Source organism: Barbus barbus, assembly GCF_936440315.1.
Source record: "Barbus barbus genome assembly, chromosome: 22".
NCBI classification, from domain to species: Eukaryota; Metazoa; Chordata; class Actinopteri; order Cypriniformes; family Cyprinidae; genus Barbus; species Barbus barbus.
Genome location: NC_136750.1, coordinates 10,090,851 through 10,117,914, shown reverse-complemented (window position 1 = coordinate 10,117,914; position 27,064 = coordinate 10,090,851). Strand labels below are relative to the sequence as shown.

At 37.4% G+C, this 27,064-nt stretch overlaps 1 protein-coding gene across 1 annotated transcript; it reads right to left on the bottom strand.

The window, feature by feature from the left end:
* Window positions 1-7,239: 7,239 nt before the first annotated feature.
* LOC306888366 (interferon regulatory factor 8-like) lies at window positions 7,240-12,124 on the bottom strand. Its single transcript, XM_079446602.1, has 8 exons — window positions 11,846-12,124; window positions 11,032-11,215; window positions 10,743-10,831; window positions 9,870-9,978; window positions 9,511-9,552; window positions 8,589-8,975; window positions 8,199-8,314; window positions 7,240-7,851 (listed from the first exon to the last, which is right to left on the bottom strand). The coding sequence occupies exons 1-8, from the start codon at window positions 12,011-12,013 to the stop codon at window positions 7,660-7,662; spliced, it is 1,287 nt and encodes a 428-aa protein (XP_079302728.1). The 5' UTR covers window positions 12,014-12,124; the 3' UTR covers window positions 7,240-7,659.
* Between the last annotated feature and the right edge of the window lie 14,940 nt (window positions 12,125-27,064).

The following is a 27,064-nucleotide window of genomic DNA, read 5'->3' as shown; positions in this document are numbered from 1 at the left end:
AGTCCAGGAGAGGTCCTCTGTGATGTGCACACCCAGGAACTTGGTGCTGCTCACTCTCTCCACAGTCACACCGTTGATGGTCAGAGGGGCATGCTGAGTGTGTACTCTCCTGAGGTCAACAACTTCTCCACATTCAGAGAGAGATTGTTGTCACTGCACCACCTGGCCAGGCGGCTCACCTCGCTCCTGTAGTTCGTCTCATAACCATTAATTCAATGTTTTTCAAATATATTTGTGCAGACTTAATATTATGTCCTCTCAACTAAGGCCAAGCAATAAAATTAGCTTAACATAAATATTTTTGCCCTTCCAACATTTTGTTAATTTGATTTTTTACAGTGCAGCTATAGCTGGATCAGATGTGTTTAATTAGGGTTATATCTATACTGTTGTAGGGCTGTGGTCCTCCAAGAACTGAGTTTGACACCCTTGGCCTATCCCATTGTTGCGTCCCTCCAACTGTTAAAAAGTAACTAAGTCATTTTAACTGAGTAAATTTTAAATGAGCTACTTTTTATTTTTACTTGAGTAGATTTTTACTTTAGACTGGTACTTTTACTTGTACTTAAGTAAAATTTCATTAAGGTAATGGTACTTTTACTTGAGTAAAATATTTTGTACTCTTTCCATATATATATATATATATATATATATATAAACACACACACACACACACACACACACAGGCTAAAATGAACACTCGCCAAATGCCAAATTCAAGTAAAAATCGAAGTTGGCAAGTAAATGTAACAGTGTCAGTCGCCAGTTGGCGGGTACAACTTTTACGAAATATAACAATGCAATCTAGTGAAAACAACAGCCAGTTTTTAAAGAGATCCACTGTTTCTGACAAGCGAATAAAATAATATTTTCCGAAAACAAAATCATTGTGATTAACTGTTCATAAGCGACAAGAGCAAATCAAATAATAGGATACAAACGAGCTGATAAGGTCAGAGCAGTGTGATGGCCAGCTTGTCTCGAGACACGGTTCTAATAACTTTTACCTGAGAAGATTTTGCTGCTTCATTTTGGAAGATTAACTTTTCCTTTCTTTATTCTTCATAACCCGAGAATGTGGCGACACATACCTGAGGTTACGCCGGTGTACTGACGAAACATGCTACCTATCAGATTGTGCTACCAATAATATATTTGCATTGTTTTAAGGGTAAGGGTAGGTGTGGACGGGTAGGTTTAGGATAGGGGTAGGTATGGACATAAAAAAAAAGCCTCAAACCACATGAATAAGATGCTGGTAGCACAATCTGATAGGTAGCATTTTTCTATATCGATTTGTGCTACCTATCTTTTTAATGGGAGGTAGCACAAATTGTCAGAACACCGGCTTAAATGGTGCAGTAAAGTATAGTTTGAAAGGCTGCACGTTCGTCTGAAAACATACGCTGAGCCGCATAGCGATTTAACAGACGAAAACACACAATTAAGTCAAAATGTGCAGTTTTGGTGAGTTACCTCGTAAACGTAGTCTTAAATGAGTTATAAAGTCTTAAATGACAGTAAAGAGTTGGGAAAAAATAGGATATGTGTTGGATCTGCCTCATGTGGATCAGGTTTTAAAGAGACAGCGCTAATTTTAAAGTGAAACTAGCTGAAGTCTGTCATTGATGTAAATCAAAGAACAAAAGAAATAGAGAAATCATTGGACTTTTCTAGTCGCTGATTAATATTTGTAGCTTGAATAAAGATTAATCTGTATAGTTTATGCATGTACAATTTATAGTTTGTGTGAAGATTGTTTTAAAATCACTTAAATTAAAAGTTGTTATATATTTCAGAGCTTATTAAATGTTAAAAATAATGGCTTTCAATTATACTGTAATGTTGAATGGCTATAATTAATAGGGAAAATTGAGGGAAAATGCATTTAATAGAGACACCAGTAGCAGGACAAATTTAAAACATTGTAAATTTAGTCATTGTAGTAGTAATAATTGCCTGTTTTTGAATAAAGAGTTTCATGGCAGGTAAAAAAAAAAAAAAAAAAAAAAAAAGAAAATACATATATATATATATATATATATATGACGGTCCCACTTTATATTAGGTGGCCTTAACTACTGTGTACTTACATTGAAATTAATAATTTGATACAATGCACTTATTGTGTACATACATGTTTTTACATTGTACTTATATTTTTAAAAATACCTATTTGTAATTACATCTGTAATTAATTTCTGTAGTTACATTTATAATTACACTGTTGACCCATCCCTTACACCTTAACCCACCCTTAAACCTACCCATACCACCAAACCTGTCCTTAACCTTACCCGTATCCCACCTCAATAGCAGCAAAAGTGTTTTAAAATACAATATGACCACAATAAATACATTGTACTTATTTTCTGATGTAAGTACATAGTAGTTAAGGCCACCTAATATAAAGTGTGACCATATATATATATATATATATATATACACACACACACACACACACACACACACACACACACACAGTCATGGCCAAAAATATAGGCACCCTTGGTAAATATGATCAAAGAAGGCTAAAATCTGCATTGTTAATCCTTTTGATCTTTTACTTAAAATTCACAAAAATTTAACCTTTCATTGGATAATAAGTAGGGATGTAACGATTACCGGTTTGACGATAAATCATGATAAAATTCCCCACGGTTAGTACCTATTACCGTTTCATATTTTAATTATCATTAAAACCGTATTCGATTACCACGATTTGAACAACTCACGATAAATAAATACTGTCCGGCATAAAGCAGAGTGTAACAGTGTCACGAGCGCACGGCAGCAGAGTAGTTTCATTCTGAGAGAAAACGGCGGAAAAGCTGGGAGGTTTTAAAAGAGTGCTGAGGGAATTATACAAATGAATATATCAGTGAATTAATTATATGAATGTACCTCTGAAGGATCTGACTGTCTTCTGAAACGATTCGATGGCATTTTGTTTTCATCTTAGCTGCATGTAATACCTAAAGGAAGTGTTCTTAAACACAATACTGCTTTGTTCGCGGAGTTCACGGGAATCAGCTGTAATTCAGCTTTTCCGTATAAAGCGCCACCTGCTGTCAGACAGTGGATTTGCAGACACTTATTTACATTCAGTGTGCAGTTTCTCTCTGGCCAAAAAACGGACCAAATTTGCATGACCTGCTGTAAATTTTAACCGGTTGATGAAAAACAAGCTTATGTGGATTCTACACATTTAAACAATTCAGATAAGCTATATAGAATTATTTATGGAGCAGATAAGTGGATAGAGAGTTGGACTTGTAACCTGAAGGTTGTGGGTTCGAGTCTCAGGTCCAGCAGGGATTGTAGGTGGGGGAGTGAATAACCAACACACTCTCCACCCTCAATACCACGACTGAGGTGAGACCCTTGAGCAAGGCACCGAACCTCCAACTGCTCCCCGGGCGCCGCAGCATTAGCTGCCCACTGCTCCGGGTGTATGTTCACTACTGTGTGTGTACACTTGGATGGGTTAAATGCAGAGCACAAATTCTGAGTATGGGTCACCATACATGGCCACACACCCCTCCCCCTCCCCCTCCCCTTCCCCTTATTAATCAATTATCATTTTGACTTAACTCTTTTCTTTAAAGGCTGAAATGTGAGGTTTACCTTTATATTAAACTTTTTCAAAGCTTTATTTGAACATTTATATTATTTATTTGAACATGCTATTAAACTGGTGTCAGTCAAGTTGTCATTTAAAATCCAGACCTCATTGGTAATGTTATTGTTTTAGTGATTATGCAAACAAAAAGTAATTTTATTGGCTGTTTGTTGATTTTTAAGTATAAAACTTAGTGAAGTGATTTATGTATCGGTACTTTTTGAACATCTCCAGCACATTTTAACAATACCGTGATAATACTGATAACCGTGATAATTTTGGTCACTATAATCGTGATGACAAATTTTCATACCGTTACATCCCTAATAATAATTGAAAATGGGGGAATATATCATTATGAAATAAAAGTTTCTCTCAAATACACGTTGGACACAAATTGGCACCCCTAGAAATTCTTATGAGTAAAATATCTCTGAAGTATATTCCCAATCATATTCACAATTATGGATATTTTTCTTATGAAACGCATGGATTCGCTACAGGATGCCTTTATTCATGCCCCGGAGCTGTGTGAGGCATGTTTTTATTATGGATGCATGCACTTTATTTGATGACTTGTGGACAGTTGAACAGAAACACCCGCCGACTGCAATGATAAAGCTTGGAATAGCCGGGACAATTTTTAATATAACTCCGATATGATTCATCTGAAAGACGAAAGTCATATACACCTAGGATGCCTCGAGGGTGAGTAAAAGTTTTCTTTTTTGGGTGAACCCTTTAACATTTTTGGCAGTGATGGCAAAACTAAAGTGTGGAGAACCAAAGGAGAAGCCTTGAAACCCCAGTGTCTTATTCCTACTTTAAAGCACAGTGGGGGTAATTTTATGGCGTCGGGCTGTATGGCAGCTAGTGGACTAGGTAAACTACATTTTATTGATGGAACTATGAATTCGGAAATGTATATGGAAATTCTCCAGAGACAGATGCTGCAATCAGCCAGGAAGCTCTTGGGCTGTCTTTACATCTTTCAGCATGATAACAACGCCAAACACACTGTAAAGAAGGTTGGTGATTTCTTAAAACAGAAGCGGATTAAAGTACTAAACTGGCCACCACAAAGTCCAGATCTAAACCCAAATGAGCAGGGACTGTGGGAAGTGATGGAACATCGCCGCCTGGATGAAGTGCCAAAAAACCAACAGGAACTGAAGAACGTGCTGCAGCGAGTCTGTGAAAATATTGAAGTTCAGGTTTGCATGAACCTGGTTGACTGCATGCCCAGGAGACTACAGGCTGTCATTGAGGCTAAGGGTGGCCCAACAAAGTATTGATAGTTGTGAAAATATTGTCATATTTACAGTTGTCTGAATAATTTTTGGTTGATTGTAATCCATTACATACCTTAGTTATCTGTTATCTGATATAATCAAGATGAATTTGTTCTGGCACAGTTTTACTCTGAGTTGTTGTCATATTTTATTACCATTTTCTAAACTAAAGCGAATAAACTGTGATAATGTGAGAAATGTTGAACGTGCCTGAATAAATGAGGCAAAATCCTCACTTTTGTTTTTATTTTTTTTATTAAATGTAAATTCATATCCCAGTCACATTTTCTTGGTTAAATAAACAGTACATTAGTTTTTTACATTTTACATTTATTCCAAAATAACTCAAGGCAGTAAGAATTTAAACAAAATCTTTTATTTAAACAAATATTTATTTTATTTATGAACTGATGTTCAGCTGCTCTGTTTAATAATAAACTTATTTTCGGTTCATCAGTCATCAGAGCTCGGTAAATACTATCACTTATGTGGAGATGTACCTTTTTCAAAAAGCTGATTGCTCACTAAAAAAACCCGCACAAATCATGTTTTCAGGCCATTTGAAGTTTGATTTTAACTTGACAAAGTGGTGTAAATGTATGAGTTGTTTACTTACTTTTTTATTAGTCTTCCCATTAATGTTATTATATTGTTCATTCAGACTAATTCGCCATGTGGAATGCACACGAACGCGAGATTTATCACATGGACCGGTCATAGCTGGTCATAATCAGTCATATCGAATAATATTGCGATGAGGCATGCCTCCTCTCATGTAACTTTCCCCCATTCATTCTTAATTACCCCCTTCCAAACCCACCCCACGCTTTAGGGGTTGTGTTGAGCCAAAGTCAATGGGTTCAGAGAAGGCAAGATAGACTTTGAGTCCCGATGTAACTTTACCTGCTGTTGTCGCTGTTGGACAGTCTTACATTAGAAAAAAACAATTGATTTATATACTTTTTTGCGTCATATATTGTAATATTTGCATTGTTTTATTTTTGTACTGTGATTTTTTTTTTCTGCACTGCCTCCCTTGCATTCTTGTAGGAAATGCCCCAAATATGGGCCATTCTACAGAACTGGTCCAAAGTCAGAGTTGGAAATGTCTTGGAAAAAAAAAAAAAAAGAATGTTTTCAAAAAGAATTCATGCAAGTATGTATGCAAATTGTGTGTGTGTGTGTGTGTGTGTGTGTGTGTATATATATACATATAAATCAATAACAATTGCATTTTAACAATATTTCAAGTGTAATAGATTTGTTGTAGTTTGAATCCACTTTTTCTTTGTAAAAGGAAAAAAGTTGATCATACTGATTTCAAAGTTAAGGATTCATCAGATTGAATATACATTGAACCAAAAACTATCATAACATCTTAGTTGATAATTTAGTATACTTTATTTTTGACAAAACATCCCATGTTTCGGTAGTGACTGCACATTTTCGGTAGTGACAGTAATGCTTTTGTGCCAACCACATCACATTACAGAATTTTAACTTGCATACTAAAACACTACAAAAACATACTAAAATACAAAAAATAAAAATATATTATAAATTATAAATAAAAATAAAAAAATAAATTGCATAACTGTACTAAAATTTAGTTTATGTCCCCAAAATATTAGGATTATGTATTCCCTTTTGTCACTATCGAAACACTGATGACATGTTTCGGTCATGACAATTTTATAGGATAACTAAACTAAAAAACTAAAGATGTCACCACCAAATGTTTCAGTAGTGACAATGTTACAGTAGATAATTTTGAACCTAACTCAAAGCTGCTAATCAGCACATGGTTAGCTCAGTTCTGAACAGTGGTATACATATAAAAACTAAATGTTATGGAATAACTCCCCAAAAAGTGTGCTTAGGTGCAGAAAAAAAGGTGTTCAGTAGTGACATTCCTTAAAATTATACAGATTTTTCAGTATTATAGTGTAGTATTTTTTATTTATTTTTATGTTTTTTATTTTTTTACTTCACTTTTTAAAAGAATCAAAAAGATACATTTAAACATAACAATGGAAAGAAATACAAAAGTTATTTCAATATAATTTTCCTAAGTTGAAATTTAGGGGTTAGGGTTCGGGACAGCCACCTCTCAATTGAAAGTACCCAATAAATCATGATTTTATATATATTAAGCTTACTAATAGATAATAGAAGGATCTTAGTAAACATCTAAGATTTAAATACTTAAATGCTTTTTAAATGTGTTTTTGGATATGGGACAACAGTTTTAACCAGTTCTGTAGATTGGCCCATATGGTTGGTCTCAGAACATAAAAATCAATAGCCAGACAACCTGCTTATTTTAAATTTCTTTAATTATTCATAGATTTCTCATATGATATTTAGTCTGCATCCAACTCAGAATTACATTTCTTAAAAGGTATTAAAAAAAGAAAAAAAAAGGATAGTAAAACCTATCAACTTTACAGTAAAGAGTAAAAAAAATTAACAGATAAAGTTCAATGTTTTAGTCAAAAAAAATAATAATTCTGTAAATACTAAAATATACACAAAGACAAAGAAATTGAATTTCCTCCAACAAACGAGCACATCATCCCTGAGAACATTGCAAACCTTTCTGCCCTGAGAGAACAGGATGATATACAGACAGATGGCACACCTAAAAGTCAATAATTGTTTATGTAATAAAATGTAAAGGCATCACTTTGGGTCGACATGTGAACTAACTCATTCTTTGAGACATAACTGGCTCAGATATCTGTTTCAGACTGGAATCGGCAGGTTGTCCCTAAAACAGGAAGCTCGTTGGGGAACTGGGTAGCTGCATAGATCCTGATATATTCGAGCCATCTGATCACCGGCCATGTCATCTGAGATTTCCAGATTCCCGCTGCTGTACTGGGATCGCCGGGTGGTCACTGCATCCACCAACTGCTGGCAGTTCAATGCTGTGATCTGTTTGGACAAAGCATTAGGTTACTGCTGTTTCATAGTATCTTCAATACTGGTTATTGAGAATATAAACATAAAAAAAAATATTAAAAGAATCTGCAGCAAAAAAAAAAGATTCCTTTATTGTCTATGAGTAAACTAACAAATGGAATTCATATTCAGAAAGTCTTCATTTTCACTGTTTACAACAAGGTTCAATTAGTTAATGCATATTTACAGCATTAATTAATCTAGGTTAATGTGCTTTTAGAAATCTAACATTGTTTATTCATGTTCATTCATACTACATTAAATGTCAATTTATACAACTAGCAATCTATTAGGAATATAATGTACTTTATAATAATTACCTGCACAATGATTAATTTGCTCTTGACAGTGCTGAAATCATTAAACTCTTCCCCAAAACAGAGTGTGACAGAGGGCTCCAGAGACTGATAATGACCCTGCTGATATAACTGCAGCACTGAAAAAAAAAAGTGATTTGTGATATAATTCGTATCCATTGATCCAATTAGTACATAACTGATGAATCAGGTCAATTGCATTTCAAAAATAGTTAAATAAATAAACTGATAATGTTAATGTTAATAATGACCTTTAAGTACCTTATATACTGACACACTTGATTTTACTTAGTAAAATGCAATTGTGAACTGTATTTCAGCAGTCTTGTACTGAAACAGACTTTCACAAAAAAAAAGACTGGAGTTATAATATCTGGGAATATGTTTGTTTACCTTGCAGGAACCTGGCAGTGTCAAAGATCTTCACCACAGCATCTCGCTCCAGTTTACAGGGGTTGGGGTTATACTGAGGGTCCTGGCCATTCCAGAACACTCTGCTCTGGCACAGACGCTTGATAAAAATGCCCTCTCTGTTAGCGCGCAGCAGTACACCACGCTCCAAATGACTGAAAAGTTTAAGGGTGATGTGACGCTGACGCTCGTTCTCAATGAGATCAGCAGATGGGAAGCGGATATTCTGGAGGCTGTCTGGTCCATACAAGAAGCCGCTAGCCAGAACGGGCTGGCAGGGGGAGATACGGCAACCCTCTGGATGAGTGGTAACCGTGCTGCCCACCAGCCGACCTCCATAATAGAAACAAATCATCATCTGAGAGAATGCTGGAGACAGGGAGAAATGTGTGGTTAACTGTCACATTCATGCAAAAGTGAAGCAATGAATGATGTAAAACAGGGTTACAGGGTGTTCCATGACTTTTCCAGTCAACTAATATATATATATATATATATATATAAAATACCAATATATAATGGTATTATTCATTAATCACATAATTTACAGTCATTTGCTTTGAGCTGGTCTCAGCCCTTCTACCTCATAACATGCACCACTATATGTCATAAACCTTAATGTATATACACAAATTTTATATTTATTTATATACTTTGTTATTTGCACTTCTGGTTAGATGCTAACTGCATTTCATTGTATCTGCACTTTGACAGTAATGTTGAATCTAATCTAATCTAAACATGCAAAAGTAATTCTGCCATGGGCTCTTAGGGTACGGAAACTATGAGATGTGATTAAAAACAGAAAACAAAAAGTCCTGAACAAATGTTCAAATATCAGTTTATATAAAATAAAGCACAACACAACAGAATCTAAAACTCATAGACAACAGAAATGACATACCAGCATTGAATGCACCCGCAGGATCTTGATGAACAACAGCAACTGTGAATATTCATAAAACGCATTAATATGAACACAAAATGTAATTAACAAAATGTCAGTACCTACCACTACAACAAGAAAGAAAGGAAGGAAGGGAGCAACACAAAACACTAAGTCAGCAACTCTGAAGGAAGTTAGTCAATCTCATGCTGGCCGTATAGCACATAAATTTGCAGCCAAATTATTTTTTCATTTTCCATGTATTATTTTGAAAATAGTTTTTATGCACACTTTTAAGAAACCAAGAAAGTACTCGTTAAAATTACTTCTATTTGCTTAAATATTCTTAAAATATTAAAAGTCAAAAACAGTTGTACCATTGTGAGATCCCTGCTGCCACCATTCCTGCACTGAAGGCATGTTACTGCCTTCATCAAGGGGAGAATGACTACGCTTCAGGATGCCCATGTATTCATCATTTGGAGACTGCACAGATTATGTAGAAATAAACCATGAGTCAATTATTGCCACAATCCACACTAAATCTTTATTCCCCTCAATACCTTCATCATTCACCATTCTGAGGGAAAACTGAGCAGTTAAAGGGATAGTTCGCCCAAAATGAAAATTCTGTAATGAATTACTCACCCTCGTGTCGTTCCAAACCTGTAAGACCTTCGTTCATCTTCGGAACACAATTTTGCGAAACTACTAGAATACTTTTTGTGGGCAAAGAAAACATTAATAACATATTTTATTCAGCAATTCTTCTCCCCGAGTTACTGTCTTTCGCCATTTTGGAGAGTACCCCAGAACGTAATCAGCGTAATCAGTGTTGTTTACATTCAGTAGACAGTGCGCGCATGTAAACAACGCTGATTACGTTCTGGTGTACTCTCCAAAATGGCGGAAGACGGTAACTCAGGGAGAATAATTGCTTAGTAAATTATGTTATTGTTGTTTTCTTTGCGCACAAAAAGTAATCTAGTAGCTTCGTAAAATTACGGTTGAACCCCTGATGTCACATGGACTATTTTACAGTTGTCCTTAATGTGTGTTGATCGTGGTAATATCCTTGCTGTCTATGGAGGGTCAGAGAGCTCTCAGATTCCATCAAAAATATCTTAATTTGTGTTCTGAAGATGAACGAAGGTCTTACATGTTTGGAACGACATGAGGGTGAGCAATTAATGACAGAATTTTAATTTTTGGGCAAACCAAGCCTTTAACAGGTGGGTAAATGACAATACCTCTTTAAGAAGTTCATCCAGGTTTGGTGAGCAGCCCTTTTCAGTATCAGTGCTGCAGCCGGAAAGGGCAGAGACTGTGACTTTACCCACTACAAAATAAAATTAACTTAATTTGTAAAGTCATTACATAATATGGCATAACAAACATAATATTACATGATAGTTAAATATTAAATGGTCATTCTGTAGAGTCACTGAACTTCTATTAATGCATATCTGCATAAGAATTTGCCTTTGTGCTATTTCTAATGTTTCTTGGAAAAGTAAAAAATAAACAAAGCACACGTACACTTCTGTTCCTCCTCTGGCACAATCCGGTACACTTTGTAAGGCTCAGAGATGTCAAGCTGGGATCGGTCAGTAACTTCCTCAAAATCTGGGCTCTTGTTGAGTGCACAGCGCAATCTGGTCTTCCATGTCGCTGGTTCAGCTTTATCCCCCTCCTTAAACTTCCCTTTAAATATCGCCCACGCCTGTGAAAACACATGCTTAGTCAGATATCCCCACAACATCTGAATTGCATTAAAAAAATAGACTTGTAAAGTAACTGAGGGGCTGAATACAGTGGACATTTCATTCATTGTATCTTAGAACAGACAAACAGTTGCAGGACATCATTAATGTGACAATATAAAACAATTTAGTTAAAAAAATGAATTTAGCAATAAATTACACTATAATTACAATAATTTTTACTTTAGTTATATTTTAGTTAGAAATTATAACTAAACAATTACTAATTACTGAATAATTACTGTAAAAATAAGTTTGCATGAGTGTGAAAGCCAGCAATGTCAAACTGTGACAAAATCTCAACAGAGGTAACTGTCCATTAGTTCATTTTAACAGAATTGAAAAGAAATCATTGCACATTTAGATGTTATCTTTGTGTCAAACTTTTGCGAATCATTTGCCATTGTCTAATTAAATTATCTAAATAACCAGAATCTTATAATCTACATATAACAAAAGTGCACAACGTTACTTTTATCAAACAGCGACAACAACAAAAAAAAATATCAGTATTAGTAGTAATAATAGTAAGTTAATAGTAGCAGCAGCAGCACTTTCTATAGACTAAATTATAATAAAAGAATGCTTACTTTGAAGATGGACGCATCCACCTCCTGGTTGTAGTCTTGTTTTCCTGCATGTTTCCAGGGGATTCTAAACATGGTGCGGTTCTCATCCTCCCATAGCAGTCCATTATAGATGTTACTGCTGATCTGTTCTATAAGCCACTGTTTCAGTCTGCGACCACCCGGATTCATCGTTTACACTCTTACTTAACACTAAAGTTGTTACAGCGGGCTGATGAGGAATATATCATTTACATTCACAATATCCACACCGCTTTATTTATGAAAGACACCCGCTCAAGTGAGGAACAGAGAATGTCATGACAGAGGATTGGACAGCGCAACGCCCAGGCGCCCAATCACTATGCCTTAGGGCTGGCGATTTATGAATATGTAAATTAGATTCTAAGAAGCGGAGGCATTTACAAGAAATCTCTATCCAGCTCTGGAGGTGTGTGAAGTGATCTGAAGGAAAGTGATCTAAAGGGACTTTACAAGTTCATACAGTTTATGTCTGAAACCAATTCATTAAACTCTCCTGAATATCCCACAGATGGGTACAGTATATCTTATTCAGATATACTGTATAAACTGTCAACCATTCCGCTCATGAAACATAATTATATCATAAAACAGTTATCTATTTTATCCTTCATGAAACATGTTAGAATGTAGATTAACATTATTTATAAATTAGATACTTTAAAAAAATACATCTTTATATGCAACTATCACAAACAATGACTTAAATGATGGATGTTCATCATTGGAGCATTTATAGATTTACATTTATGCATTTACATTTGATGATGAATGGTGAAATAAAGCCTGATTGTAGTGCATGTTCTGCAATGGTTAACATCCCATGCCAAGTCTAACCTGTTGTCAGGAAGTTTAAAGATCATGTGGAAACCGTAAAAAGCGGATCTTGGAAAGGTATGGTTGCATGCTGGTGGTGTGTTTGAGGATACGAGCACAGGTAGTGGTCATTGTGAAGGAGTTCTCTCTTTAAGGCAATGTGAGAGGAAGTTGAGCATGACACGACTCAAATCAAAACAAGTCATTCTTACTGGTTCAACAGTAGGTGTGGGCAATAATATAGTTAAATTGTATGCTAATACACTCCATATATAAAACAATATACTTTATGTATATATGTATTTATTTATTTATAACCTGGTCTTTGGGAATTAAAATCATTGTGATATCCACTATGTTGCTTAATTGTATATTGTTTGCAAATCATCTTGTAAATATTGTGCAGAACAGTGAAGAACTGTAAAAAGGAACAAAAGCAGATACTGCAGTGGCAGCAAGGGAATAATACAACATTTATATATATGTGTTTCTTAATAATCAAGTTACTTTGTTGTTGTTATAGTTAAACCAGATTAATCACTTTATATAAGGCATCCCACATTAACGTAATAGTAATAGGCAAACATAAACTGTGGTTTAATTGTTCCATGGTTGCAATAAAATATCTAACAAACTGTTTTATTTATTCATTTATTTATTTTTAAATTACACTTTAAATTGAGCACAAAAAGTTCATTCATTGTCATGTTGGAGGTATGTAAAGTGTTTTACTCACATTTTTCTTTTAATTGTTTTATATTTGGAGAGAACAGCGGTACATACAGTTCATAGGAAGCATAAATCATTAAATATCAGTCCAAATGTTGCATTCAATATGGGTACTTTAGTGTTGTAGTGCATTTTTCACTAATTTTATATATATATATATATATATATATATATATATATATATATATATATATATATATATATATATATATACACACACACACACCATTACTGGCAAAGCTAAAAGATCCAAATGCATAATGTGCTTTTTTATATATATATATAAAATAAATAAATAAAAAATAAATAATAATGTGTGCGACTCAAAGTAACAGATTCAAGCAGCTTAAGAGAATTAATGAAAATGACGAAATACTCTTTGAATCACTGTGCTTCATGAACTCAAGATGAATATAAACACTTCTGAGTGCTCACATCAGCATGACTATAATATAAAGGGTGACTGCTCTGCACTCTTTCATGTGAAATGAACTACACGTCAGATTGCCTCACATGCCATTACTGTCCAGCTAGGGTCAAATCAGGTGGTAAAGCAGAAACGGACATCAAGGCCGCTTTCATCTTATGCTGCCTGATGCACTGTACTGGTTATAGGATAGAGGATAGATACGAGATCCATGGCTCATCAGCTCTGGATAATTTTGTCTCCCTGTTGCTGCTGTTCTGTGTATAGACTCAGTAAATCTTTGACTTGTTCCAGATGTTTAAAGGGGCTGGGTCTGTAGCTGGTCCGAAACCATGCCCGGTACTAAAAGAGAGGGAGAAAGCATGTGTTCAATGCAAGCAAGCATTTATATAACCTTCTCCATCATCAAAACCAAAACAAATTGAATGTTGTGGTATGACTCAGAGACAACAGATCTTATTAGTATAGTTTCAGTTGTTGTGCATGGTTTGATGCAGAGACAAGGAAATCATAACATTTTATGTAATTTTTATGCCTTTCTGTATGCTATTTTTTCCCTATGCCTAACTGAAATTGTGTCGTCAGAAGCCATTCTCTGTTGTACTGGGCAAATCTTAGTGACTCTTTCACATAAATAAAAGCTCAAACGTTGAGTGACTATCTTTAATTTGCTCATTAAATGGACAGCCCCATGTAAACACGTGTTGAATGCTATTATAGGCTTTTCTGGAAACTCTTAAGGCTCACAAGAAATGTTTGTTAGAAATCAGTTTCACTTTTGATCACAGTGTCCTGAGCCAATGTCAAACAAATGTTCTTTGACCAAACCAGAATCATACACTCATCATTAAGTTTAACTGAATGGTGTTAGAATTTTCCTAGGAATCCCATCAGGGGTTTTCTTCTGGGAATGGCATAGCTATGTTTTAATAAAAAACCTGACCTCTGCCTTAGTAATCCTACCCTCACATCATCCACCTATCATCAGCAGGTTATTTTCCACAGAAAAAAAACATTGACTAGAAACACAGCTTCCAAGCTTGTAATATATTTAGCAGTCTAGTGCAGCTGTGTTATGTCTTGAGAAGCATGGTGGGAATTCCCTGGCACATTGCCCTGCTCAGGGTCTGTGCTGGAACAGAGTGGGAGGACAGACATCCGGTGACTTTCCAGGCAGACTGCTTTTACTAGATTAGGCTTGCCACACAACTTATTTACATGTTGTTCACTAATACAGCCACATACTTTCGCAGTTCCATTTCTGGATCATTAAGATTCAAAATAACTTAAACAACTGATTGCCAAAAAAAGTTTTTATATTGCGTGCGTGTGTGAGTTTGTCAGCCTTGTGTAGTGTGTCTTGTGTTCCCGCCTCTTGTGTCCTTATTTGGTTTGTTTCCTGTCCTTAAGTGTGCTTATTTGTTAATTCTGTCCAGCTGTGTTTGTCTAATTAGCTGTCATTATCCTGTGTATATTAGTTCCTGTCTGTTCAGTTAGTTTTTGTCTGGTCTACTCGTTGCTCCCAGTGTTTCTGTCCTGCCTTGTTGAATATCATTAAAGACTGTTAATTTGAGTTTATCCTCATCTTCCTCCCTATTGTGTGCACCTTGACAGAAGACCAGACCTAAACCATAAGCGGCGCCCCTTCACCTCGTTTTGTTTTGTTAATTTTTTAACTTTTTTTTTGTTCCTGTCTGTTTGCAAGGAAGTCGCCGCTCATAATCCCGCTATTAAAGCGTAGGAGTTTGGCGGGATCGCTGCAAGTCCACCGTCTGCGGCTCCCTCAAGCCTGTCGTTCGCGGGCGCGGCTGACTCATTCATGCCGCCGTCCGCGGCTCACCCAAGCTCGCCGGCCCGCCACTGACTCCAGCCCAGAGCACGTTCCCGTGGATCCAGTCCACAAAGCACAGCCAGGAGTGCCGTGTCTTGTCTCAAGAGACATGGTTTTAAGTCGTCTTGTGCTCACAGTATCAGTTTTAATTCATCTAGTCTTGTTGGTCAAGTCCAAGTCCGTGCAGGCGGCTCCTCTTGTTGTGCTCCTCTTTGCTTGTGGCGGAAGTGGTTGCTGAGGGACCCTGTGAGGACCCCTGACATCACGTCATAATAAGCTTCTGAGCTTAGCCCAAGGAGGGCTTCCTGTTACAGTGGGCTGTCCTGTTCCTGTGTTTAGCCACAGAGGGGCTCCGCCATGGCCTCCGGAGCTCCCAGCTCCGCCTTTGCCTCTGTACTATCTGTTCCATCCTGGAGGCCCCCGTCCAGAGCGCCCACCTCCGGTGGAACGGTTATGGTGTGGGTTGTGCCTTCCGGGAGGGCGGAGTTATGTCAGCCTTGTGTTTAGTGTCTTGTGTTCCCGCCTCTTGTGTCCTTATTTGGTTCCTGTCCTTAAGTGTGATTTATTAGTTCATTCTGTCCAGCTGTGTTTGTCTATTTATCTGTCATTATCCTGTGTATATTAGTTCCTGTCTGTTCAGTTTGTTTTCGTCTGGTCTACTCGTTGCTCCAGGTGTCTGTGTGTCTGCCCTGCCTTGTCGGATGTCATTAAAGATTAATTTGAGTTTATCCTTGTCTTTGTGTTCCTCCCAGTTGTGTGCACTGTGACAGTTTACATAGAGTATCAGAAATATGATAATATAGAAAAATCTTTCTATGTGTTGTTGATTTACATTTTGAAATTAAGTGGTGAAAATAAACAACACCGTACAATACCAAGAATTGGCAAGTATTTGGTATGCGTAATATCTTAAACGCATTAAAAGTAAATTTAGGAGCTGGGCATCAGACTACTAATTTGCTGCTTAAATGGACAGGGAGATACAGTATTTCTTCTCTTCTGGTTATTTATCCAAAGCAGTTTCACTATGAGAGTGAGCATAAATACTGACATTTAAAACTAAATCACCCCACCCCAAATGGAAGTGTTCTTTAATTCTTGTTACAAGTGTGTCTTTACTGTTGCCTGTTTACTGTGAGTGCAACAGAAATTACCAAAATAATAACAGCAGAATAATCTGTGACCACTTACAGCATCTTGCCGAAACACATTCTGCATTCTTTCCATCATTGTTATGAAGATTATTTACAGGTCTATCTGTCATTTCAACCTGAAGACCCCAACATCTCAGCTTAAATCTCTGTATGACTTTATCTAGGAACATTAGATTCAGGTCAAATCTATGAAGACAGAGCTCCTTAGAATCCCTGTCAAACCACCAACTGATCACAGTTATAGTCATCAGCTTCTCATTCAAGATTTTCGTTACAAAACAGGACTATTGCAATGCTCTACTGGCCAGACTTCCAGCCAGTGTGACCAAGCCTCTGCAAATTATCCAGAATGTGGCAGCAGGTCTGGTTTGCTGTAGCTTGTGGACTGATTTAGCATATACTTAAAACGTGTCATTGTGTGCTACAAATATGTTATGATCCAGATGGGGCTCGAACTCGGGTCTGGGGTGTGTATATCATTGGTACTTACTGCTGCTCCACTGGAGCAGGTCAAACCCAATTGCAGAGGAAACTAACTAACTACGAGGCTCAGAGTCTGACTCTTACAGTTCTTTACTCAATGTGAAACAAATTCTAAGAACCAGAATACAGTCTTAGAAGCATTTAACAAGAATTTGCTACAGAGGAATTAAAAAAAAGCACTCCTTGGTAGAAAATACAAAAAAAGGTTATCCAAAGAAAAAACTGTCCTTAAATGTCAGGCAAGAGAGAAATCCAAAAAACACAACAGAAGACAGGAAAATCTCTAAACACAAATCCTTGGCAGCATCATACTCAAGCAGACATCAGGACTGAACAAGAACAATAGGCATTGAGGCATTTAAATAAGGTTGGCCATTTGGAGTAATTCAAAACAGGTGTGCTACAAGTCTCTAACAAGAAGGTGATCTGGGGCTGAAATTGTGCCATCTAGTGGTGAACCCAGGGAATCTCAGGCAGAACCTTACAAAATATTGTATGAAATTATGATAAATTGCTTTAGATATTCCCTTGCAAAGAAAAAGATGTCAAGTTATTTATTTTTTTTAAATGAAAGTAAAATTCAAGTAAGTTTTCCATGTATGCTTCATGTAGTAAATTAAGCACATGCTGCATTCACGCCATGTCGTAATTACCATAATTCCCATAGACATGTATATACATATATCTATGGTAATTCCGAGATGACAACACGTGATGTTATCCGTTATTATCCGTTTCTATAGCGACAGTTAACCAAATGAACCCACAACCGCGTGAAAGAATTTTACTGGCAGCTGTAAAACGCATTACATTACATTTGTACACTACTAAATATAGCAGAACACAGAAAGCGGGTCAGGTAAAAATAATTACTAACCGTTTGTTTGCTATTATTAATGAAGGCAATTAATGTGTTATTGCTAACCTAAACAAACAACAACAAAATAATAACAGTATGAACACTTACATAATGCTTTTTATATTATAGTACCTTGTATGTATTTCCCCCTTTTTTAGAGCAGTAATAGCTTTCTTTGAAAGCGCCACCATTTTTCTCTGGTTCCGCGTGAGGTACAGCGGTCTAGTGATGGGTCGTTCTTGAACGATTCATTCATTTTGAACGAATCTTTAAAGTGACTCAGGAACAAAGCCACTAGAACGCAAGCCTGCAACCATTAGCCAAAAAAGCGTAACGGTTAAAGCTAACGCTTCCGGTCTGGCAGTACATAGGAAAGGAGACCAGAGGCCGTTTTTTTGAATGTATGTCAATGGATGAGAGGCTTCACTATGCAGAATAAACAGCTTTTTAGAGGAAACGGCTTATCATTTAATGAATCGACAGCCTATCTGCTAATCTTCAACATGTTTTACAGTAAACCAGGGGTGGGCAAACTTTTTGACTCGAGGGCCACATCAAGTTTCCCACATTAAGTGAGGGACCACATAATATATATGACAAATGAAGCTTTGATTTTTAATTTTTTTTTTATTATTCTAAATTGACACTCATTTACTACTTTACTGTATGTATACTTGTACATACATGGCAGTTCTTTTCTTGTACCATCTCTACCTATTTGTATGAGCACTTTATGGCACACAGATAAGTTGCATTGGTGTACAAGTCGATGTATAAGACACATTTTATAATTTCATTCAGAAATATTGAAACATTAGAAACATGTTTTTATATTCCCCACCCTCCACAAAAAACTGTAAATTTAGCAGTATTCAGAATAGAAAAAAGAACGAAAATATAAGTAAAAAACAAACACAAATTATAGTGGCATTCACTATAAACATATATTATAAACGTCCAGCCTTAAATATTTAACGTGAAACTGAAACTAGTGGCGTGGTTGCTGGAAAATGCACAAAACAAACTCACTTAGCTTTCTCATTCATCACCAATCCTAATGTGCGCGCTTTGCGCTTGACCTTGATTGCTTTATATAAGTTGCCTTGGAAATTGCAGCACATTTCAGATGAAAAAAAACGCAATGTATAATCCAGAAAAACAGTACTATATCCATTTTCATAAAAGTGTGGAAAACAGAAGAAAGCATATCTTTGCACGATAAAATGACAAATTAATTGCATGTTTTCCCCACAAAAAACATGATTTTTTGCCGCAGATTGACTGGAGTGGCCGTGATCCGCTCCGGTTGCTGCGTTGGACTGGCGAGACAGTGTAAATCAGGGGTTATATACTGCACTACAGGCTACAGCGCCATCTATTGGATATTACTAATATTGCATCAAATTAGCAATTTTGGAACAACTGCCACACGGGCTGGATGAAAACGGCCATAGTTTGCCCACCTCTGCAGATTTGTTTAATTTTTACAAATCCCTCGCGGGCCGCGACAGGAGCGATAGGGGGCCGCAGATGGCCCGCGGGCTGTAGTTTGGACACCCCTGCACTAAACAATACTTTTGGATTTAACTATTTTTAGAGTTTACAACAAAAAAAATCAGTTTTATAAGAGAAGTCACTAACTTTTTCCGACAGGTGGGATTCAGTTTATGGCACTTCTCATTCATTCCTTTGGTGTCCATAAACGGTGATGGAGTGTAGCACAACTCAGTGACTAAAATTCAGTGACGTCAAGGATGTAATGTGATTGGTTATTACAGCACACGTGATCCAAATTAGCCGTTACACTTTCTCCAATAGTAAGTAATACAGACCCTCTTATCTCTCTGTAGTATGATAATCTCTGTCGGGAAGAACGAGTCATCTCGTGGAGTGATTCATTCAGTCACGCACGCGCAGCATCCTATAGGTTCTGTATTGGAATTAGTCAAGTAGCTCACCTGTTTCGAGTCTTCAGGTTTTTCGAGTCGTTCGTTCATCACGTGACAGCCCCATAAGCTTAACCAATGCAGTCTGAGCCGGAAAGAGAATTAATTAGTTCATCTCTCGAGTCTTCGGGTTTTTCGAGTCATTTGTTCATCACGTGACAGCCCCAGAAACTTCAACTATGCAGTCTGATCCGGAAAGTGACTTGATAATAATAACCAACTCTTTATTACCTTTGTTACCACATTCAGTGTTATGGAAAAGAACCATGACTGAAACTGTAAGAAATAAAAAGCTACAATTTGAGGCTAGAAATGCATCACATAATTGTAAGAGTAAATAATGATATGATAATGATAATAATAATAATAATAATAATAATAACTATGCACCCGTTTGTAAGGAAGCTTGTAAATTAACTAATTTCTCTATCCAATGCTGTCAAGTCACGTGACAACAGAACGAACAACTCGAAAGACTCGAGAGATGAACTAATCAATTCTCTTTCCGGCTCAGATTGCATTTGTTAAGTTTATGGGACTGTCACATGATGAACAAATGACTCAAACTCAAAGACTCGAGAGATGAACTAATCAATTCTCTTTCCGGCTCAGACTGCATTCGTTAAGTTTATGGGACTGTCACATGATGAACGAACGACTCAAACCCAAAGACTTGTCATAAGAGGTGAGGTGAGCTAATCATAGACTGCGAACAAGGTAAACCGTAGCTCTCAGAAAACTCCCAGTTCACAAGTTGTAATTTTGAGTTCTACGAGGACGTGAATGCTTTTTACAAGTTGGTATCTCGTAATTACGGTAATTACGATATGGCGTAAACGCACATTTATGCTGCATTCACACCATATCGTAATTACCGTAATTCCGAGATGACAACACGTGACGTTCAACTCGGTACTGTTCACGTCCTTGGAATGGGTATTATCCGTTTCTATAGTGACAGTCAACAAAATGAACCCACGATCACGTAAAATTGTTACTGGCAGCTGTAAAACACATTACATTAAATTTGTACTACTAAATGTTGCAGAACACAGAAACCGTGTAAGGTAAAAATAATTACAAACCATCTGTTTGTTTGTTTATTATTAATTATGGCGATAAATATTGATAACCTAAACAAACAACAACAAAATAATAACAGTATAAACACTTACATAATGTTTTTATATTATAGTATCTATGTATTTATTTTCCCCCTTTTTAGAGAAGTAATAGGTTCCTTTGAAAGCTCCGCCATTTAGTTCCGCGTGAGGTGCAGCGGTCACGTGGTACAAGCCGCATCTCTCTGAAAACTCCCAGTTCACAAGTTGTAATTACGAGTTCTACGAGGACGTGAACGATTTTTACAAGTTGGTATATCGTAATTACAGTTATTACGATATGGCGTGAACGCACCTTTAGTTCCGGCAGGTCATGTAAGTCAAGCTTGCATCAGCTGACTCAGCTGATCACATCTACCTATAGGAATACAACACCTATCATGGCATTCCTATACAGTCATAGCCAAAAATATCAGAACCCTTGGTAAATATGATCAAAGAAGGTTGTGAAAGTAAATCTGCAATGCTAATCCTTTTGATCTTTTATTTATAAAATTCACAGAAATATAACCTTTCATTGGATAATAAGAATTTAAAATGGGGGGGAAATATCATTATGAAATAAATGTTTTTCTCAAATACACGTTGGACACAATTATTGGCACCCCTAGAAATTTTTATGAGTAAAATATCTCTGAAGTATATTTCCATTCATATTCAAAATTTTGAGCACTCCAGGGTGATTATGAACATGAACTTATACATCCATGGCTTCCTGTTTCACAGAAATATAAATAGGAGGGAAAACAAAGCCCAAATTCCATTAATCATCCATCACAATGAGAAAAACCAAAGAATATATTTGTGATGAGCAGCAAAAGATAATTGAGCTTCACAAATTAGTGAAGTGGCTTTAAGAAAAGAGCTAGAGCTGTGACAATTCCCATTTCCACCATCAGGGCAATAATTAAGAATTTCCAATCAACATAAAATGTTACGAAACTGCCTGGAAGAGGATGTGTGTCTATATCATCTTAATGCACGGTGACAAGGAGAGTTTGAGGGGCTAAAGACTCTCCAAGGACCACAGCTGGAGAATAGCAGAAAATAGCTGAGTCTTGGGTTCAGAAAACCTTAAAAGAAAACAGCACCTACATCACCACATGTTGTTTGGGAGGGTTTCAAGAAAAATTCTCCTAGCTTATCCAAAATCAAACTCCAGCATATTCAGTTATCAGACACGATTGGAACTTCAAATGGGACTGGCTTCTATGGTCAGATGAAATTAAAAAATGAGCTTTTTTTAGAAGCAAACACTCAAGATGGGTTTGGTGAACACAGGGATAAAAAGTACCCCATGTGTACAATGAAATATACTGCTGTATTTTTTATGTTGTGGGCCTATATTTCTGCTGGAGGTCCTGGACATCATGTTTAGACACATGGCATCATGGATTCTATCAAATACCAACAGATAAAAAATCAATAAGTGACTGACTCTGTTAGAAATCTTATAATGGACCATGTTTGGAGCTTCCAACCGGACAATAATCCAAACATAAACCTAAAAAAAAAACACAAAAATGGGTCACGTAGCACAAAACCAAGCTTCTGCTGTGGCCATTCCAGTCCTCTGACCTGAACCCTATAGAAAATGAGTGGGGTGAACTGAAGAGAAGCAACATCAACATGGAGCTGGGAATCTAAAGGTGTCTGGAGTGATTCTGGATGAAGGAATGGTCTCTGATCTCTGGTCAGATGTTCTCTAACCTCATCAGGTATTATAGGAGAAAATTTAGAGCTGTTAAACTGGCAAATGGAGGTTTCAAAAAGTATTGAATAAAAGGGTGCCGTTAATTGTGGGAAATGTGTATTTGAGAAAACCATTTATTTCATAATGATATTTCTCCCCATTTAATTTTTTTATTATCCAATGATGTTATTTTTGTGAATTTTTTAAATAAAAGATCAAAAGGATTAACAATGCAGATTAATTTTCACAGCCTTCTTTGATCATATTTACCAAGGGTGCCGATATTTTTGGCCATGTGTGATCAATAAGTGATTCAGTATTATTCAGCAGTTTTTTTGCTTGCTCGGGAGCAAATTAGACAGCGAATTCCGTCTCTATAGAAAGATTGTATTTTGTCGCGCCGCATCTCTTGCGTCCGGTGCTATGGATCAACTGGGGATCGTGTTAAGACACGGTCACACTAGACTCGGATGCTGAAACGGTCGTGATATGACGTCATGCCCTGCAGCGTCTTTTAAAAAAAGTTAAATTCAACACATGACAAATAATAATACATTTAAAATGTCAAACCATACAATCTACTATACTTTCCCGCAGCGCTGTCGTTTTAAATTTATGTTCTTTTAATTCAGCTACGAGGTCATGCTGTGATGTATCGATCTGCCGTTGGTCACACGGTATCAAGTGATGCGAATTCGCAGGCTAGAGTTCACCAAGTTTGAACTTTGGAATGCAGCGAAATGCAAAACTTTTCGCATGGGCTTGCGTTTCCGGTCTGACGCATTCACATGCGTATGAATGGAAGTCAATGGAACGAAAAGTGCAGTGTGACCGCCCCTTTAGACGGCGACAGATTCATCACTGCAATATTCCACCGGTTATAGATTAAAAAACGTGCATCACCAGTTGTAAACATTGGTATCATGCATAATAAAGCGTTTTGATTCCGCGGTGTCCATACCTGCGTATGTCACACGGTTTTAGGGAAGTTCACCATGCTCCCATGTAATGTTCGCAAACACTCGTTTCAATGGATGACCAAACCCTTCAAAGAACTTAAGTAAAAATGTGTGTATTTTCTTTTCAATATTACTGTCTGTAGTGTGCTGTTATGTGTTGTAATTAACAGATTTAACAATTAAAATTAGTGGTAGGCTACCTGTAGAGGTTTGCGATCTTGAGATATGCAATGGCTTACACTAATAACCATCTAACATTATTCCAAACAGCTAGTCCCATTTGCAGTGTCCATTGTCAGACCAGCAACACAGTTCAATAAATTCACTTCAGAAATGTTGTTGAAATAAAAGATGAAGATTTCCGGTTTTATTCCTTGGTTTCTGATTTACAAAAGAGAATGTGAGCTGATTAATACTAAAATGATTAATAATAAAAAGCTTCTTTTTCATGTTGAGGGCTCGTTGCTCTGCCATTGCTCTGTTGTTGGGCATTTTCACATCTTTGTTCTTCAACGGCAGACCAATAGAGTAGTGGCCGTTGACCAGCCTTGCCGATTTAGAGACTTTGTCCATAAACAGTTGGTCTTCCTTAGACATTTCTAACTGCTCTCCTTGAGCATTCTCAGGAAAATCATACTTGAATTGCTGAGTCCACAAGTCTTCAAGTCGAGCCACTGAGATCCGATTCATCTGGATCTGCGGGTATCCATTCTTTGTCCAGCTTCTGATGTTCTCACGCAGCGGTCCGTTTACTGTCCATCCCAATGCTGTGCGTACTGCATACGGCCCATCCTTGACACTGCGGATTAACTCTTCTGGCTCCAAAGCCTTTGCCACATCAGTCCCAATCAGAAGACCGATATCCACGTTGATCAATGGAATTCGTACACCTCGTAGATGTGGCCACCTATCCACGTCTTCTTGGGTTGGAATGTTCTCTTTACTTGCGGGGATAACCTTTTGTGCGAAAACACCTGTAAGCTCAATAAAGTGATCACCTTCTAGGCTACTCACTTCTAGGTCTGATACAGCCTTGCATGAGACTGTCCTTTGGTCTCCCATAGTAGTGAGTAGGATGTTTACATTTTTTCCTTGCAGGTGAAGGTCGTTCGCTAGCTTGTTAGTGCAGAAGGAGGCGTTACTCCCTGGATCCATGAATGCATAACAAGTCAGCACCTTGTTGCCTTTCTTTGCTTTTACTCTCACAGGCACGATGGCGAGGACACTACCTGTACCCCCGACCCCAGTCTGAGAGCATGCTTCTCCTGCATCCACGAATCCACTGACAACGGTTTGCTCTTCCCTTGGAGACTCCTCTTTTAGCTCCGCCTGTGAAGCCTCTTCCTTTGGTAAGTCCTTAAACTTCTGTTTTATGTGTAAGAGCGTAGGGTGTGTCGCTGAACATATCTGACAGCTCTTCTTTTGTTCACAGGCATTACTCATGTGTCCTCCTATAAGACAACTGAAACAAAGTCCTTTGCTCTTAAGGAATTCAAGCTTTTCTTTGTGCAGCTTTCTTTGGAGTTTCTTGCACTGTTCCATGGTATGATCTCCCTGACAGAAGATACAAGGTTTCATGAAGGCTTTGTCCATGTTTGTTCCCTTCTCCTGAGCTTTCTTGTTTCCGGCACCAGCAGCACCTTTCTCAGCTTTCTGTTCTTTTACTTCAATGGCTAGTGTTGTGATGTTTTTCTTTCCACTTGACCTTTCAGTCTGGCACTTAGTTTGTCCTGAGATTTCACCAAACGCAGGGTGTGCTGCCATTTCAGCCTGTGTGTTGATAAATGACACTACGTCCTTGAAATTTGTCCGCCGATCTTGCTTTTTCTGAATGTCTATGGCGACGCTCCTAAATCTCTCTCTCAGCCTGTATGGGAGCTTTGAGATGATCGTGCGCATGTTAGCAGCATTTTCCATCTCTTCTAAGTACTCCAGATCTGACATTGCATTATTGCAGTTTGTCATAAAGAGGGCGTATGCTTCAAGTGCCTTGGTGTCATCTGCTTTAATGGCAGGCCAGTTTAAAGCCTTGTCAAGGTATGCCATGAATATCTTATATTTATCACCAAATCGTTCCTTTAGCAGTCTCTTGGCTTCAGGGTAGCCCTGATCTGGATCCATATGAAAACAGCTGCGCACTAAGTCATTAGGCTGCCCATTTGTGTGCTGTTCTAGATAGTAAAGCAGATCCTTGCTGTTTTCAGTCTTGCTTTCTATGCGGTGCTCAAAGGCTCTCATGAAGAAACGATATTGTGGATCTCCCTTGAAAACTGGAATGTTCGGTGATGGCAATGTAGATAGCCTTTGTTGCTTTATTAGGCTTTCAGTGATGTCGTTTTGCCGTTGCATGACAGTAACCAGATTATCTGTGTGATTATCTGAAGTGACAGGAGCTCGTATCGCATTTACGCCTCTTCCACTAGTGTAGCTATGCCAAGTTTCACTGCTAGCTACACTTCTCTTACTGTGGCTGACATCACGTTTTTTTGGCGCAGACATCAATACTTCCACCCTACTGCCCTTGGTTCTACTTGACACATCTGAACTTTCATATTTTCTTAACACAGCTAATCGTGCATCAGTTGCAGCGAGCCCTGCTTGCAGCTCCAACTGTTCTTTTTCAACCTTGAGCTGTAGTTCATGCTCCTCTAAAGTCTGTCTTTTTCTCAATGTAGCTGACTTGGCTAACAGAGCAGCTCTCTCTAATTCAACCTTTAAGCGCTCAGCGCGGGCTGACGATGTTGCAGAAGTAGCAGAAACAGACTTAGATTTTCTAGTCTTACTGGATGTGACTGACACACTATCTTCAGGATGTATCTGCTCACTAACCTTGTCAGCCTCTTCTCTGCGTAGTATTGCATTCTGTATCCATGCATTCACTTCTTGCACAAATTGTCTGTGCTCGTTATTTCTTGGCTCAAACCAATCCCTTTGATCTGTGTTCAAATTCTCTACATCAATCTGGCAGAATATGTCTTCAACGTCAGCATTTATTTTACTGAATTTCTTTATCAGTGTTTCATACTTGGCCAACAATTCCTTTGCTATGATTTCCACATTTGCATCATCATCCATTAAAGCATGCAATTCGTTCTTTTTCTCAGTAAATTGTCCTAGTATGGCTCTTCTGGAGCTTATTTTCGTTTGCAGATTATATTCCAATGCTTTAAGTGTTGGTTTAAC

Coding starts and splice junctions, on each gene's coding strand:
- LOC306888366 (XM_079446602.1), bottom strand. CDS start 12,013: ATGAATCCGGGTGGTCGCAGACTGAAACAGTGGCTTATAGAACAGATC. Junction 8,976..9,510: donor TGCGGGTGCATTCAATGCTG/GTATGTCATTTC, acceptor CCCTGTCTCCAG/CATTCTCTCAGATGATGATT. Junction 7,852..8,198: donor GCAAATTAATCATTGTGCAG/GTAATTATTATA, acceptor TTGTCCAAACAG/ATCACAGCATTGAACTGCCA.